This window comes from Ylistrum balloti, unplaced genomic scaffold, assembly GCF_031769215.1.
Source record: "Ylistrum balloti isolate Yb309-2 unplaced genomic scaffold, AGI_CSIRO_Ybal_v1 Utg371446, whole genome shotgun sequence".
In the NCBI taxonomy this organism is placed as follows: Eukaryota; Metazoa; Mollusca; class Bivalvia; order Pectinida; family Pectinidae; genus Ylistrum; species Ylistrum balloti.
This window is the reverse complement of record NW_026782758.1, coordinates 308,810-326,999: the sequence shown is the minus strand read 5'-3', so window position 1 is coordinate 326,999 and position 18,190 is coordinate 308,810. Positions and strand designations below refer to the sequence as shown.

Below are 18,190 nucleotides of genomic sequence, written 5' to 3'. Positions count from 1 at the left end.
AGAAAGCAATGCTTAATTATTCTCAAACAAACTGGACTCCTTACATCTAACTCATGTCTTAAACTGTATAAATCTTCATTGTTTCATATAGGATCCCAAAATACATTTGACACAACGTGATCGTAATAAACACGATCATCAATCAGTGGCGAGATCTTGTCTAGGTTTGTGCATTATTTCAAAAAAACATCCATGGAATGCGCATCTGTGACATAAATTGAAAATATGGGGCATGTACACCAGACCAACAGATGAGCTCAGCCTTTCCATCGTCAAGTGTGCGTCAGTTCCTGTTAAATCTTTGTCCCGAGTATTCTGATATCCCGTTAAATCCCGGGTATTGTATCCCGTTAATTTTGGTATTCTGGTTACACACACACTGCTGTACTGTAGTAGTACTGTTACACACTGTACTGTAGTACTGTAGTAGTACTGTTACACACTGTACTGTAGTATTACTGTTACACACTCTACTGTAGTAGTACTGTTACACACTGTACTGTAGTACACACTTTACTGTAGTATTACTGTAACACACTGTACTGTAGTAGTACTGTCATACACTGTACTGTAGTAGTACTGTTACACACTGCTGTACTGTAGTAGTACTGTTACACACTGTACTGTAGTAGTACTGTTACACACTGTACTGTAGTAGTACTGTTACACACTGTACTGTAGTAGTACTGTCACACACTGTACTGTAGTAGTACTGTTACACACTGTACTGTAGTAGTACTGTTACACACTGTGTACTGTAGTAGTACTGTTACACACTGTACTGTAGTAGTACTGTTACACACTGTACTGTAGTAGTACTGTCACACACTGTACTGTAGTAGTACTGTCACACACTGTACTGTAGTAGTACTGTCACACACTGTACTGTAGTAGTACTGTTACACACTGCTGTACTGTAGTAGTACTGTTACACACTGCTGTACTGTAGTAGTACTGTTACACACTGCTGTACAGTAGTAGTACTGTTACACACTGTACTGTAGTAGTACTGTTACACACTGTACTGTAGTAGTACTGTCACACACTGTACTGTAGTAGTACTGTTACACACTGTACTGTAGTAGTACTGTTACACACTGTACTGTAGTAGTACTGTCACACACTGTACTGTAGTAGTACTGTTACACACTGCTGTACTGTAGTAGTACTGTTACACACTGCTGTACTGTAGTAGTACTGTTACACACTGCTGTACTGTAGTAGTACTGTTACACACTGTACTGTAGTAGTACTGTTACACACTGTACTGTAGTAGTACTGTTACACACTGTACTGTAGTAGTACTGTTACACACTGTACTGTAGTAGTACTGTTACACACAGCTGTACTGTAGTAGTACTGTCACACACTGTACTGTAGTAGTACTGTTACACACTGTACTGTAGTAGTACTGTTACACACTGTACTGTAGTAGTACTGTTACACACTGTACTGTAGTAATACTGTCACAAACTGTACTGTAGTAGTACTGTTACACACTGCTGTACTGTAGTAGTACTATTACACACTGCTGTACTGTAGTACTACTGTTACACACTGTACTGTGGTAGTACTGTTACACACTGTACTGTAGTAGTACTGTCATACACTGTACTGTAGTAGTACTGTTACACACTGCTGTACTGTAGTAGTACTGTTACACACTGCACTGTAGTACTACTGTAACACACTGTAATGTAGTAGTATTGTAACACACTGTACTGTAGTAGTACTGTTACACACTGTACTGTAGTAGTACTGTTACACACAGCTGTACTGTAGTAGTACTGTCACACACTGTACTGTAGTAGTACTGTAACACACTGTACTGTAGTAGTACTGTTACACACTGTACTGTAGTAGTACTGTCACACACTGTACTGTAGTAGTACTGTTACACACTGTACTGTAGTAGTACTGTTACACACTGTACTGTAGTAGTACTGTTACACACTGTACTGTAGTAGTACTGTTACACACTGTACTGTAGTAGTACTGTCACACACTGTACTGTAGTAGTACTGTTACACACTGTACTGTAGTAGTACTGTAACACACACTGTACTGTAGTAGTACTGTTACACACTGTACTGTAGTAGTACTGTTACACACTGTACTGTAGTAGTACTGTCACACACTGTACTGTAGTAGTACTGTCACACACTGTACTGTAGTAGTACTGTCACACACTGTACTGTAGTAGTACTGTTACACACTGTACTGTAGTAGTACTGTCACACACTGTACTGTAGTAGTACTGTTACACACTGCTGTACTGTAATGGTACTGTTACACACTGTACTGTAGTAGTACTGTAACACTGTTTTGTAGTAGTACACACTGTGTACTGTACACACACTGCTGTACTTTAGTATTACTGTAACACTGTTGTACTGTAGTAGTACTTTAACACACTGTACTGTAGTAGTACTGTTACACACTGTTGTACTGTAGTAGTACTGTTACACACTGCTGTACTGTAGTAGTACTGTTACACACTGTACTATAGTAGTACTGTTACACACTGTACTGTAGTAGTACTGTTACACAGCTGTACTGTAGTAGTACTGTCACACACTGCTGTACTGTAGTAGTACTGTTACACAATGTACTGTAGTAGTACTGTTCACACACTTTAGTATTACTCTAACACTGCTGTAATGTAGTAGTACTGTTACACACTGTACTGTAGTAGTACTGTCACACACTGTACTGTAGTAGTACTGTTACACACTGTACTGTAGTAGTACTGTTACACACTGTACTGTAGTAGTACTGTTACACACTGTACTGTAGTAGTACTGTTACACACTGTACTGTAGTAGTACTGTTACACACTGTACTGTAGTAGTACTGTTACACACTGTACTGTAGTAGTACTGTTACACACTGTACTGTAGTAGTACTGTTACACACTGTACTGTTGTAGTACTGTTACACACTGCTGTACTGTAGTAGTACTGTTACACACTGTACTGTAGTATTACTTTTACACACTCTACTGTAGTAGTACTGTTACACACTGTACTGTAGTACACACTGTTACACACTGTACTGTAGTAGTACTGTAACACACTGTACTGTAGTAGTACTGTTACACACTGTACTGTAGTAGTACTGTTACACACTGTACTGTAGTAGTACTGTTACACACTGTACTGTAGTAGTACTGTTACACACTGTACTGTAGTAGTACTGTTACACACTGTACTGTAGTATTACTGTTACACACTCTACTGTAGTAGTACTGTTACACATTGTACTGTAGTACACACTTTACTGTAGTATTACTTTAACACACTGTACTGTAGTAGTACTGTAACACACTGTACTGTAGTAGTACTGTTACACACTATACTGTAGTAGTACTGTCACACATTGTACTGTAGTAGTACTGTTACACACTGTACTGTAGTAGTACTGTTACACACTGTACTGTAGTAGTACTGTTACACACTGTACTGTAGTAGTAGTAGTACTGTTACACACTGTACTGTAGTAGTACTGTTACACACTGTACTGTAGTAGTACTGTTACACACTGTACTGTAGTAGTACTGTTACACACTGTACTGTAGTAGTACTGTTACACACTGTACTGTAGTAGTACTGTTACACACTGTACTGTAGTAGTACTGTTACACACTGTACTGTAGTAGTACTGTTACACACTATACTGTAGTAGTACTGTCACACATTGTACTGTAGTAGTACTGTTACACACTGCTGTACTGTAGTAGTACTGTAGTAGTACTGTTACACACTGCTGTACTGTAGTAGTACTGTTACACACTGTACTGTAGTACACACTTTACTGTAGCATTACTGTAACACACTGTACTGTAGTAGTATTGTCACACACTGTACTGTAGTAGTACTGTAACACACTGTACTGTAGTAGTACTATTACACACTGTACTGTAGTAGTAATATTACACACTGTACTGTAGTAGTAATATTACACACTGTACTGTAGTAGTACTGTTACACACTGCCGTACTGTAGTAGTACTGTTACACACTGTACTGTAGTAGTAATATTACACACTGTACTGTAGTATTACTGTCACACACTGTATGTAGTAGTACTGTTACACACTGTACTGTAGTAGTACTGCAACACACTGTACTGTAGTAGTACTGTTACACACTGTACTGTAGTAGTACTGTTACACACTGTACTGTAGTAGTACTGTTACACACTGTACTGTAGTAGTACTGTTACACACTGTACTTTAGTAGTAATGTTACACACTGTACTGTAGTATTACTGTCACACACTGTATGTAGTAGTACTGTTACACACTGTTACACACAGTACTGTAGTAGTACTGTTACACACTGTACTGTAGTAGTACTGCAACACACTGTACTGTAGTAGTACTGTTACACACTGTACTGTAGTAGTACTGTCACACATTGTACTGTAGTAGTACTGTTACACACTGCTGTAGTAGTACTGTTACACACTGCTACTGTAGTAGTACTGTACTGTACACACACTGTACTGTAGTAGTACTGTCACACACTGTACTGTAGTGGTACTGTTACACACTGTACTGTAGTAGTACTGTCACACACTGTACTGTAGTAGTACTGTTACACACTCCTGTACTGTAGTATTACTGTTACACACTGTACTGTAGTACTACTGTTACACACTGTACTGTAGTATTACTAATACACTGTTCTACTGCAGTATTACTGTTACACACTGCTGTACTGTAGTAGTACTGTTACACACTGTACTGTAGTAGTACTGTCACACACTGTACTGTAGTAGTACTGTTACACACTGTACTGTAGTAGTACTGTTACACACTGTACTGTAGTAGTACTGTTACACACTGTACTGTAGTAGTACTGTTACACACTGTACTGTAGTAGTACTGTTACACACTGTACTGTAGTAGTACTGTTACACACTGTACTGTAGTAGTACTGTTACACACTGTACTGTAGTAGTACTGTAACACACTGTACTGTAGTAGTACTGTTACACACTTCTGTACTGTAGTAGTACTGTTACACACTGCTGTACTGTAGTACTACTGTAACACACTGTACTGTAGTAGTACTGTAACACACTGTACTGTAGTAGTACTGTTACACACTGTACTGTAGTAGTACTGTTACACACAGCTGTACTGTAGTAGTACTGTCACACACTGTACTGTAGTAGTACTGTTACACACTGTACTGTAGTAGTACTGTTACACACTGCTGTACTGTAGTACTGTAGTAGTACTATTACACACTGTACTGTAGTACACACTTTACTGTAGTACACACTGTTACACACACTGTACTGTAGTAGTACTGTTACACACTGTGCTGTAGTAGTACTGTTACACACTGTACTGTAGTAGTACTGTTACACACTGTACTGTAGTAGTACTGTTACACACTGTACTGTAGTAGTACTGTTACACACTGTACTGTAGTAGTACTGTTACACACTGCTGAACTGTAGTAGTACTGTTACACACTGTACTGTAGTAGTACTGTTACACACTGTACTGTAGTAGTACTGTTACACACTGTACTGTAGTAGTACTGTTACACACTGTACTGTAGTAGTACTGTTACACACTGTACTGTAGTAGTACTGTTACACACTTTACTGTAGTAGTACTGTAACACACTGTACTGTAGTAGTACTGTCATACACTGTACTGTAGTAGTACTGTTACACACTGCTGTACTGTAGTAGTACTGTTACACACTGCTGTACTGTAGTAGTACTGTCACACACTGTACTGTAGTAGTACTGTTACACACTGTACTGTAGTAGTACTGTCACACACTGTACTGTAGTAGTACTGTTACACACTGCTGTACTGTAGTAGTACTGTTACACACTGTACTGTAGTAGTACTGTTACACACTGTACTGTAGTAGTACTGTTACACACTGTACTGTAGTAGTACTGTTACACACTGTGCTGTAGTAGTACTGTTACACACTGTACTGTAGTACTGTAGTAGTACTGTTACACACTGTACTGTATTAGTACTTTAACACACTGTTACACACTGCTGTACTGTACTAGTACTGTTCAACACTGCTGTACTGTAGTAGTACTGTTACACACTGTACTGTAGTAGTACTGTTACACACTGTACTGTAGTAGTACTGTTACACACTGTACTGTAGTAGTACTGTTCCACACTGTACTGTAGTAGTACTGTTACACACTGTACTGTAGTAGTACTGTTACACACTGTACTGTAGTAGTACTGTTACACACTGTACTGTAGTACTGTAGTAGTACTGTTACACACTGTACTGTAGTATTACTGTTACACACTCTACTGTAGTAGTACTGTTACACACTGTACTGTAGTAGTACTGTTACACACTGTAGTGTAGTAGTACTGTTACACACTGTACTTTAGTACTACTGTTACACACTATACTGTAGTAGTACTGTTACACACTGTACTGTAGTAGTACTGTTACACACTGTAGTGTAGTTGTACTGTCGCACACTGTACTGTAGTAGTACTGTTACACACTGTACTGTAGTAGTACTGTTACACACTGTACTGTAGTAGTACTGTTACATACTGTACTGTAGTAGTACTGTTACACACTGTACTGTAGTAGTACTGTTACACACTGTACTGTAGTAGTACTGTCACACACTGTACTGTAGTAGTACTGTTACACACTGCTGTACTGTAGTAGTACTGTTACACACTGTACTGTAGTAGTACTGTTACACACTGTACTGTAGTAGTACTGTTACACACTGTACTGTAGTAGTACTGTTACACACTGTACTGTAGTAGTACTGTTACATACTGTACTGTAGTAGTACTGTTACACACTGTATGTAGTAGTACTGTTACACACTGTACTGTAGTAGTACTGTTACACACTGTACTGTAGTAGTACTGTAACACACTGTACTGTAGTAGTACTGTTACACACTGTACTGTAGTAGTACTGTTACACACTGCTGTACTGTAGTAGTACTGTTACACACTGTACTGTAGTAGTACTTTAACACACTGTACTGTAGTAGTACACACACTGTAGTACTGTACACACTGTAGTAGTAGTACTGTTACACACTGCTGTACTGTAGTAGCACTGTTACACACTGCTGTACTGTAGTAGTACTGTTACACACTGCTGTATTGTAGTAATACTGTCACACACTGTACTGTAGAAGTACTGTAACACACTGTACTGTACCAGTACTGTCACACACTGTACTGTAGTAGTACTGTTACACACTGTACTGTAGTAGTACTGTTACACACTGCTGTACTGTAATAGTACTGTTACACAGTGTACTGTAGTAGTACTGTAACACACTGTACTGTAGTAGTACTGTTACACACTGTAATATAGTAGTACTGTCACACATTGTACTGTAGTAGTACTGTTACACACTGCTGTACTGTAGTAGTACTGTTACACACTGTACTGTAGTACTGTAGTAGTACTGTTACACACTGTACTGTAGTATTACTGTTACACACTCTACTGTAGTAGTACTGTTACACACTGCTGTACTGTAGTAAAACTGTCACTGTACTGTAGTATTACTGTTACACACTGTACTGTAGTAGTACTGTCACACACTGTACTGTAGTAGTACTGTCACACACTGTACTGTAGTAGTACTGTTACACACTGCTGTACTGTAGTAGTACTCTTACACACTGCTGTACTGTATTAGTACTGTTACACACTGTACTGTAGTAGTACTGTCACACACTGTACTGTAGTAGTACTGTTACAAACTGCTGTACTGTAGTAGTACTGTTACACACTGCTGTACTGTAGTAGTACTGTCACACACTGTACTGTAGTAGTACTGTTACACACTGCTGTACTGTAGTAGTACTGTCACACACTGTACTGTAGTAGATTTACATTGTTATCCACAAACCCAAACCCTACCCACAGAACATCGTCCTTGTCTATACCTAAAGCCTCTGTCCCATATTCGTCTGTGTATATGATCCTGAGGAACTCACCACCTTCACAGAGGAGTAGTACCCATCAGTTTTCTCTGTCCCCTATGATGAGGTTCCCCACACTGTCATACACCACACCCCAGGGGTCAAATGTTGCACGTCCTGTTTGTTTATATGTACTGGGGATGTCACCTCTATATACAAACACTTCCTGGAAGTCAGTATCCATGACAACAACACATTTGTTTCCATCACCACCGTCACTTACATCGTTGGTATCAATCACTGTGACATTGTGAGTTACTGGACACTCTGACATCCTGACTGGTGTATACACTAATGGTTTCCCAGTCCCTACAGCCATTGTAGTGAGTATCATTTGATTTTGTGTAGTAAATTTACAGATTTGTTTCTTCATCCCCACAATGATATGGTTACTGGCTGTAACACATATACACCTGGGTTCCTCCTTGGTTCTGAATTTGTTTGTAAGTCGTCCTGATACCAGCTCCATGCTGTTGTTTTCCTCGTCACAGACCCACAGTGTGTGTGTTGTGGGTGATAGACTGATGTTATTGATGCCAGTCGTGTGTGTGACCTTCTGTACTACTTTACATTCCCTGTTAAGGAGAGTTAAGGTATTTCTGTAATAATTACTGGTCCACACCTGACCATCAGTGGTGGGACATATAGACTCAATGTAACATGGAGACTTCCAGTCCTTCACCACTTTGGTCTTTGACAGTAGTGTTTTACATATCACTGCTTTCTTCCCTTTTACTCCTGTTTGTTGTTGTTTAGAGGATTGTTCCTGGTCACCTGATGCTAAGACTGACCGATCCTGGTCAGCTGATGTTTGACCTGAGGTGGTAACTGTCCCTAAGGCCAGTTGTAGATGATGTTGTGGAGTTGTGTTAGGTGTGAAGCTGGCCGTACCCAGGACAGGATTCACTGGGAGATGTATTGTATGTATTTCACACTCTGTGTCGTAGATTTCCAGGTGAGAACCTTGCTGGAGGGCCACCTTACATTCCTGTAGTTGTTGTTTTAGTTGCTTGTTGTACGTCTCCAGGTCTTTTTTGTACTTTAGAATCAGCCTGGCATTGTCCTCTTCCATCTGTTTGTAAACTGAGAGTGTCTGTGCTGTAAGTAAATCAAGGTCTTGTTTTATTTTATCTGTTTGAGATTTTAACTTGAGTGAAAATTCCTCAAAATTGCTGATGTTGTTTTTAAGGAGTGTATCCACAGAAGATATATATTCCCTGACTTGTTTCAGGTCATTTTGTTCTGTTTTGTCAATAAAACTTTTAATATTTTGTTTCTTTTGAGGAGTAATTGCACTGAGTTCACAAACATCATGACCTTTGTGAGTTGATAGTAAACATGTAAGGCAGATAAGTTGATCACATTTCTCACAATAAAGTTCCAGTGGTTTCTCTTTATGTTGAATACATGTTTTCTGACCTTTAGGACGGAAAGCGGTTTGACCGATGGGTGTTGCCATGGTGAAGATCAGAGGAATCTGAAAGGAAACAAAAGATTTTTTATATAAATTTGTTATATATATTTGTAGAGGTTTAAGTAACAAAAAATTACACGCTCATAAAATAATGAAAGACCCTACAGGTATATTGGTGTACACCACTGTTTGATTTTAATTTGTTCTTTAAAATCTTTCCCTTCTTTTCTCTTGTTTCCTCTATTTTTGCTCTTTTATGAAATCTGAATAATCCTTTTAAGAAATAGAAATAATAATATTTTACTGGGAAATCCAAGATATCTGTCAACCATGTTGTTTATCTGACCAGTTCAAAAATAAAAAGGCAAAACTAGAGGCCAAACGGAAACCTACATATGGAATTTGAGAAAGATCCATCCAGTAATTCTCAAGAAAGAGAAATTACTTTTCTAAGCAAAATTCCAAGATGGCTACTTATCACCCACTGTGTTTTTTAATCAGTCCCTAAATCAAAATAGCAAAACAAGGGACCAAGTGGAACTACAGATGAGATTCAACAAAGTTTCATTCATTACTTCATCAAGAAATAGTAATAACAAATTTCATTGTCAAAATCCAAGAGGGCCACCAGCTGTTAACAGCCATTTTGTTTCTACTGATCAACCACAAAACAAAAAGACAAAAAGGCACAACTTGTGACTAAGGATAACCTACATATGAAATTTGAGAAAGATCAATCCAGTATCTCTCAAGAAATAGTGAAAGCAAGAACTGTTCATAGGCAATTGACAGTCATTGGATGACAGACCACAGACATTGAGCATTTTAAATAACCCACCATCATCAGATGGCGAGCTAATGAAAGGTACACAAACATTATATCTGTAAGATTGGGTGACGGTAATGATATATGAATATTCTGGTACATTCAGGAATATATACCTGATTGCATTGTTGTCACCTCATACAGCAGTCATAACAAGATAACTTGGCCATGAACCTATACAGTCGGTGGAGTACTGCTAATCCACTGACATCATCAGCCGGGTCCATCAGTCTCTGGACGTTTCAACCCCTGTCTCGGAACGTCCTCGTGATGGTGGGTCGACAGTGCCGATCAACTCACTGCCTGTCAATGGATGGCTTTCAGTCTTTCTCCTCCCGTCTGCTCCACAGCCAGCATGATGCGCGTTCCGCAGCCTCCTCTAGTCTGCGCACCACCATCTTTCGTGTCCTCCCGACCACACCCAAAGCCTGAAACGTCTTCCAGACTGAGCGTGCCGGGAACCCTCTACAGCCGACATCCACAGGGAACAGCCAAGTGCGCCACCCTCGTTCCCTGCACTGTTCCATGAGGTCTGAATACTTGGCTCTCTTTCTCTCGTTGGCCTGGTCACATCGCTCTTCCCAGGGTACAGTCAGCTCGATGACTACGATCTGCGTGGATTCGGCAGACCATATCACCACATCAGGACGTAGTGTTGTTTGTACCACGTCCGGAAACTTTTTCCCCAGGTCCACTCTCATCTCCCATGTCTCTCCTAGAATGCCTGTGATGTCTGGTGTTGTCCTGGTCCCCTTATCCCCTGCTTTAACAAACCGGATGAAGGATGGTTTGTGCTTTCGTGGCGGACTCTTCCGTTTTCTCTCCACCTCGAGAACTTCTGCCATTTCTCTAAGCACCTGGTTATCCCTCCATCGGTATCGTCCCTGAGTCAGTGCTGTCTTGCACGCTGAAAGGATATGACTCATGGTCCCACGTTCTTGGCAAAGCTGACATTTTGGCTCTTCAACTAGTCCCCACTGATGGAGGTTCGCTGGCGATGGTAGGGTGTCATATACCGACCGCAGCAGGAACTGGATCCTCAATGGTTCATAGCGCCACAGGTCTGTCCATGTCAGTTTCCGCTCCGGCAGCTTCCATCTTGTCCATGTCCCTTGTGACCCCATTTCTACTGCTCTTCCTTTCCTAGCTCCTTCTTCCTCTATTCGAATCTCTCCCTGTACCATTGATCTTTTCTCCTTGTCATCTGTTCCTTCCGACCTATGGAAATGTGTTGTCCCCAATCCTTGCCGCCCTGAGCAGGTTGCTCCGATGATGTCCTGGTGCTTGAGAGCTCCCTCGGCCTGCTCCACTGACTGGCTTGCGGACCATTTCCTTCCTGTCCTAGTCTGGATCTCTGCTTGCCTTATCTTTGCGTCCTTCGAGTCCCGCAGCGTCATCACCAGTCTGGCCTTTGTGACCTTAAATTCCTCCACCACTGATGACAGTGGGAGCTGTAGTGCTGATGTCCGGCTGTAGAGCCCGATGTTGGAAAAACTCGGCGGGACTCCAAACCACCTTCGCAGGTAGCTGTTGATGGATCTCTCTAGTCCTTCCACTGTTGTCAAAGGAACCTCATATAGCATCAGTGGCCACATGAGTCGGCAGCAGTCCATGTTGGAAGATCCATGCCTTGAACTTCCCTGGAAGGCCTGACTTGTCTATCTCCCTCATCCACTCAGTTGCCTGCTTCTGCATGTTGTTGATGGTGCTTGTATCTTTCAGTGATGCATCGAACCACTTTCCTAGGCTTTTGATAGGGTTGTCCACGATTGATGGGATCTCTTGTCCTTGTACCTTTAGCTTGAACTGCCTGGTCAGATGTCCTTTCTTCAGTATCATGCAACTAGATTTCCTTGCCTTGAATGTCATCCTGGCCCATGAGACTACCTGCTCCAATGCAGAGAGAACCCATCTTGCTTGGACATGCGTGGTGGTAGTCACGGTCAAGTCATCCATTAATCCTCGATTTGATGGTTGGTAGATCCCTGATTCCGTCCTGGGCCCCCTGGTTTCCCGTCCTGCCGCCTTGATTATTAGGTTCATTCCCATGACGAAAAGAATGACGGATATGGTGCATCCCGTCACTATTCCTTTCTCCAGGTTTTGCCAAGATGTTGTAGTCTCACCAACAGTAAAACGCAACTGGATTCCATTGAAGTAGCTTCGTACTATTCCCTGTATGTGATCTGGGATAAAGTAGTGTTGTAGGGCCACTTCAATCAGCTGGTGTGGTATCGATCCATATGCATTTGCCAGGTCTAGCCACACTACTGTCAGGTTCCCTCGGCTGGACTTGGCCTCTCTAATTAGCTGGCTTAGCACACTGGTATGCTCCACACAACCTGAGAAGCCTGGGATACCTCCTTTCTGTATCTATGTATCCATTGGTCGTCATGTATGTTGTCATTCTTCTTGCGAACACCGCAAAGAAAATCTTGCCTTCCACACTCAACAAAGAAATCGTCCTGAATTGCCCAATGTCTTTAAAATCCTTTTCCTTAGGAACAAAACATCCCTCTGCCTTCTGCCAACATGATGGTATCTTTCCCTTCCTCCAATTACAGTATCCCACAAACTCACAGCCTCAACAACATGAACTCATACCAGAAGTATGAAATTCCTGTTTCCTGTGACTAGTAGTGTAGGAGATAGAGCCCAGAAAACCTTTTTTTAAATGTAGGTCAAATGTCAAATGTAGACAGAGTGACCTGTTGTTGATACAAGACACATCTCAGCAAATATGACATACTAGTGACAAGTAGTGTAGGACACATTCCCAAAATTAATTACTTTCAAAGCTCACCTTTTATATATGCCTTCAGCAGAACACATGGGATATGACTTTTTTCAACTTTAGGTCACCAAAATTTCTGAAAATAGTAAAAGCAATACTTGTAACCATCCTTGAACATACAAAGACTTTGTAATATGAAGATTGCATAACAAGAGGCCCTTGGCCTTGACAGTCATTTGAGCATAAAGACCTATGTAAAAGAGGCCAAAAAGGCCAGAATTGCTCACCTACTCTAAAGCTTACAAAGAGGACATTGTTGGTTGAAAGAAGAATTTTAAAGATCTCGACTCATTTGACCCCCGGGACCTTGAAATTAGATCAAGGTCAATCATGTGAATAAATTTGGAAGTTCATCATTCAATTATGATAAAGAATCAATATCAACAGCCTGGACCTTTCAGTGAAGAAGTTGTTTAAAGATTTCAACATAGTTAACCCTGGTGACCTTTAATCCAGGACAAGGTCAGTCATATGAATACAATTGGTAACCCTTCATCCCAGCATACCAATATCAGCACCCTGTGCCTTTTGGTTATTGAGAAAGTTGTATAAAGATTACAACACATTGACCTACAAGAACCTTGAAAGTGGGTAAAGGTCACTCATTTTACCACACTTGGTAGCCCTTCATTGATGAATGCTACAGGTCCAATATCAGAACCATGGGCTTATTCGTTATTGAGAAGAAGTTGTTTAAAGATTTCAACATTCTTGACACCTGTGACCTTAAAGTGTGATAAGGCCATTTTTTTTTTAATTTGGTAGTCCTTTATCCATTCATGCTACAGGCCAGATATACGAACCCCGGGAAAGTTTACGCATGGAGCACGGCAGACAGCACAAAAAAATGAAAAAAACACAATGGCCTTACAAGCAATATTGCTTTTGCTTGCAGAGGTCAAGACCTAGATTTATCAAATAGATACAATATTATACTTACCAAAGACATGTGTGCTTGTAATTGTTCTAGTCCTCTGAGCAAGACATGCCTGTTTGTAATTGTTCTAGTCTCAGAACAGGACACATTTATTCTAGTCACCAGCACAACAGCATTTAATTAGCCACTGTAAAATTTATTTGCTTTTATTAAATGTTACACAATATATTTCATGCACCATGTGAATATCTTTCTGTATATGTTCAATAAGAGTTACTTCCTTTGGTTTCCACTTGGAGACAGACGTACCTGGGTATCTTATAGATCAATCAATTGTACACTTACCAAATGTTTTACCCAATTTTCTAGTGGACAAGTGTTTTCTGTTTCATCACCAACTGTGACTCACCACACTGCCATCTTTAACCTATTCAAAAGATAAGGAAACATGATGAATTTTTTTAATCCTTTTATGTACCACTAACATGGGAAACTACTAAGCAGAAACCCTTTGTCTATGCACAATTCATTCAACAATGCTTCTGACCAAAACAAGCCAAAATCCAATCATTCCTCCTTGAGGAATAGGATTTTAAAGCATTTGCTCAATTCCACCTTTTGGACCCTGTCCCTCTGGCCACAGGAAGATCAGACCCACTGATAAAACTGAAAACTAGTCAAAATCTGTCATTCATGACTTATGGGGATTTTCAGAAAAAAAAGCTGAGACAGATGCTGAACATCAAACAATGGACAACGGACTGGCGACTGACACCATGCCATCACATGAGCTCACAGGTCCTTTGGACCAAGGTGAGCTAAAATGGAAACAAGAGATCCCAGAGGGATTTTGGCACACACCATTGTTTGATCTTTATTGCTCTTTGAAAGTTGGATATTTTCCCTTCTTTTCTCTGTTTTAGTTCTTAATGACAACATATTTGAACATTCCTATGCAGAAATAGCGATGATAATTTTACCTACACAATCCAAAATGGCCGCCTGGAAGCTATTTTGTTTTCCCAAACTCAAACAGGCACAACTAGGGCCCTTAAGGAACCTCTACATGATTTTAAGAAAGATCTATAGAGTAGTTCTTAAGAAATAGTGATAACAAACTTTCGAAGTCGAAATCCAAGATTGACACTTGTGGGCCATTTCTGAATTTCTGATTAGCCCCAATATCAAACAGGCACGACTAGGGACCAAGGGAAACCTTCATATGAAATTCAAAAAAAGATCCATCCAGTACTTTCAAAATCATTATCCAAGATGACCACCTTTTCCGCCTTTTTGTTTTTCTGATCAGTATTAAAATCAAACAGGCACAACTAGGGATCAAGGAAAGCATACACATGAAATTTGATCTATACCTTCGTTCTCAAGAAACAGTGATAACAAACTTTCAAAGTCAAAATCCAAGATGGCCACCTGTCGGCCATTTTGTTTTTCTGATCAATCCCAAAATCAAACTGGCACAAATCGGGACCAAAGGAACCTACATAAGACATTTGAGAAAGATCTATACAGTAGTTCTCAATTAATATCGATAACAAACTTCCAAAGTCAAAATCCAAGACGACTGCCCTTCTGCCATTTTCTCTGCCAAAATAACATGTGCACAACTAGAGACTAAGGTAAACCTACACATGAAATTTGAGAGAGATCCATCTCTGAATTTTCATGAAAAACCGATAACCAACTTCATTGAAAAAATCCTTGATGGCTGCCTGTCAGCCATTATATATTTTTTATCAGTCACAAAATCAAACAGGCACAACTAGGGACCAAAGGGAACCCTCATATCCAATTTGAGAAAGATTTATCGAGTGCTTCTCAAGAAATAGTTATAGCAAAAACTGTTTACGGACAAAAGGACCATGGACGCAGAGCAATTTGAAAAGCCCACTATCTGATGCCAGAGGCATGTATTTGGAGATTTTTTTTTCATAAATATTGCTTTTATTTCACATATAAGCTGTCAAATTATTATTTTGTTTAAAATTTGTTAAGACTATGAAGGAGATGTAAAAGTTTCAATTAAAAATGACACAGCTAATTTTTATCTCAAATTTTTTTGAATTATGTATTTGTAACGAAGAGATGTTAAATTAAATTATCTGAGGCAAACATTTTGGAATTTTTATCTATAAAACGATATATCAATATTTTTCTGAAATGCAACTATATAATCTACAGCATTAAAAAAATGTTCACCTGGAATGAGAAATCTGCGCAGGCTTTTGCCAACAGCCAGAAATCAGAGGGACAGACTGATGAAGGACAGACACAGATGAAAAATGGACAAACTGGTCTCAGAGCAGTAGAACTTGTACAATAATTAATCAAACGCAGATGTTTTTAAAGTAATTTCAGATTGAGCCTCCAGTTGTAACTATGTTGGTCCAATGAAACAAACACCCCTATTATAGTGCATTTGCACTCTTGAAGTGTCATGAAATAGACAATCCTGAAACTTACATTTTTCATTGATTACATTACCCCATGTCAAGGTAATGGACAAGCAGAGGACTGGTTCATGTAAAAGGTTGAATATATGGACTTCCAATATTTATAATACACTTAAGGCTGTTAAAGTCAAAATCCAAGATTGCTGTCTGTCGGCCATTTTATTTTTCTGATAGTCCCAGAATCAAATGGGCACAATAAGGGAAAAAAAGGAAACCTATATATGAAATCTGACTAAGACGGTCGCTAAACACCCATTTTTACTTTCTGATCAGACCAAAAAAATAAATGGGCGCAACTAGATACATAAGGAAACCTGTATGAAATTTGACAGAGATCCATTCAGTACTTCTTCAGAAATAGGGATAACAAACTTTACTCTGTGAAATCTGTCGGCCATTTTATTTTTCTGATAGTCCCAAAATCAAACAGGCATAACAGGAGGAACATATACATAAAATTTAAGAAAGATCTATGGAGTATAGTGTCGACAAACTTGAAAAGTCAAAATCAAAGATGGCCACCTCTCAGCCCTTTTGTTATTTTGATCAGACCCAAATAAGGTAAAAGCTAGGGACAAAGGGAAGCCTACATAGGAAATTTGAGAAAGATCCATCCAATACTTCTCAAGAAATAGCGAAAACAAACTTGCAAAGTCAAACTCCAAGATAACCACTCGTAGGCCATCTTATTTTTCTAATTAGTCCCAAAATTAGAGGTCATAACTAGAGACAAAGGGAAATCTACAATTGAAATTTTGTTACCTCCCTTATATTATCACACAGACGTATCCAGCATTTGTTAAATGATACCAAAATATCTTTAGATTTCATTTATAAACAGAATATTTATCGTTTGAATGGAGTATACTTTGTGTTGATTTGAATTGTCTATGCAAATATCCTGGTACTTGGGTATTGAGTGTGTAATTATCAAAGAAGCACATGTCAACATTGTGCATTGTTTGCAAGATGACAACACAAGTCTGTGTACTATTGGCGAAAACGCAATCAATCAGTAATTATATAAAACATAAGAGTTACCTTACGTGGAATGACTCCTACTTTTTAATTGCTTTGATTATGACTTATTTTATCCAGATACAACGCACTTCTGTCCTTTGTAGTAATTAAAAATACATACGCAATTAATTAGCAACTCATTTTAAAGCTTGGTCTTTTTCCATATTAACAAATAACCTTATTGACGGAACATCACACTCGCGTGTTACTGACTCCGGGGATGTAAAGTGTTCGTTCTCTGACGATTTAAGGCGGTGCCCCATCCCCATGTACGTACCACGTACAGGCGAGAATTGAGCTATGACCAAACTGTTTAGCCACGGACTATAGATATGAAAGTCTACGCTTTTACCTCTCTCTCTCTCTCTCTCTCTCTCTCTCTCTCTCTCTCTCTCTCTCTCTCTCTCTCTCTCTCTCTCTCTCTCTCTCTCTCAACGTCATCATTTATAAATATTACACAAAAGTTACGTCAATTTGCATCTTAAATACATCTATCACACCATTTGCGCGGAAATCTTCCTCCTCTTCCATTTCTCTGTCGTCTGCAAGTATGGTTTCTGTCAAAGTCGTCACAACTTGAAACTTTATGTAGGGGAAGTAACTCCGATAATATTAAGCTTCTGCTTCATGAAATTCTTAACTATTTCTACCTGTATTTTTCGATTGAAACATCTTTTCGGTCATATTTTGCGAGTTTCTAGAAATATTTACATTCAGAGATCAGCATTTGCTTTGTGTTTGTAAAGTAATCTTAACTCATTTCATTTTTTTTTATTGAAATTTGCATTAAAAAATAGCATAATTTAATAAT

At 39.4% G+C, this 18,190-nt stretch overlaps 1 protein-coding gene and 1 pseudogene across 1 annotated transcript; both read right to left on the bottom strand.

Annotated features, from left to right (window-relative positions):
- Positions 1 to 7,861: 7,861 nt before the first annotated feature.
- LOC132562553 (uncharacterized) lies at positions 7,862 to 9,450 on the bottom strand (annotated as a pseudogene).
- Positions 9,451 to 10,537: 1,087 nt separating this feature from the next.
- On the bottom strand, positions 10,538 to 11,614 carry LOC132562552 (uncharacterized). Its single transcript, XM_060227299.1, has one exon. It carries the CDS (start codon positions 11,612 to 11,614, stop codon positions 10,538 to 10,540), a length of 1,077 nt encoding a protein of 358 aa, XP_060083282.1.
- Positions 11,615 to 18,190: the final 6,576 nt, after the last annotated feature.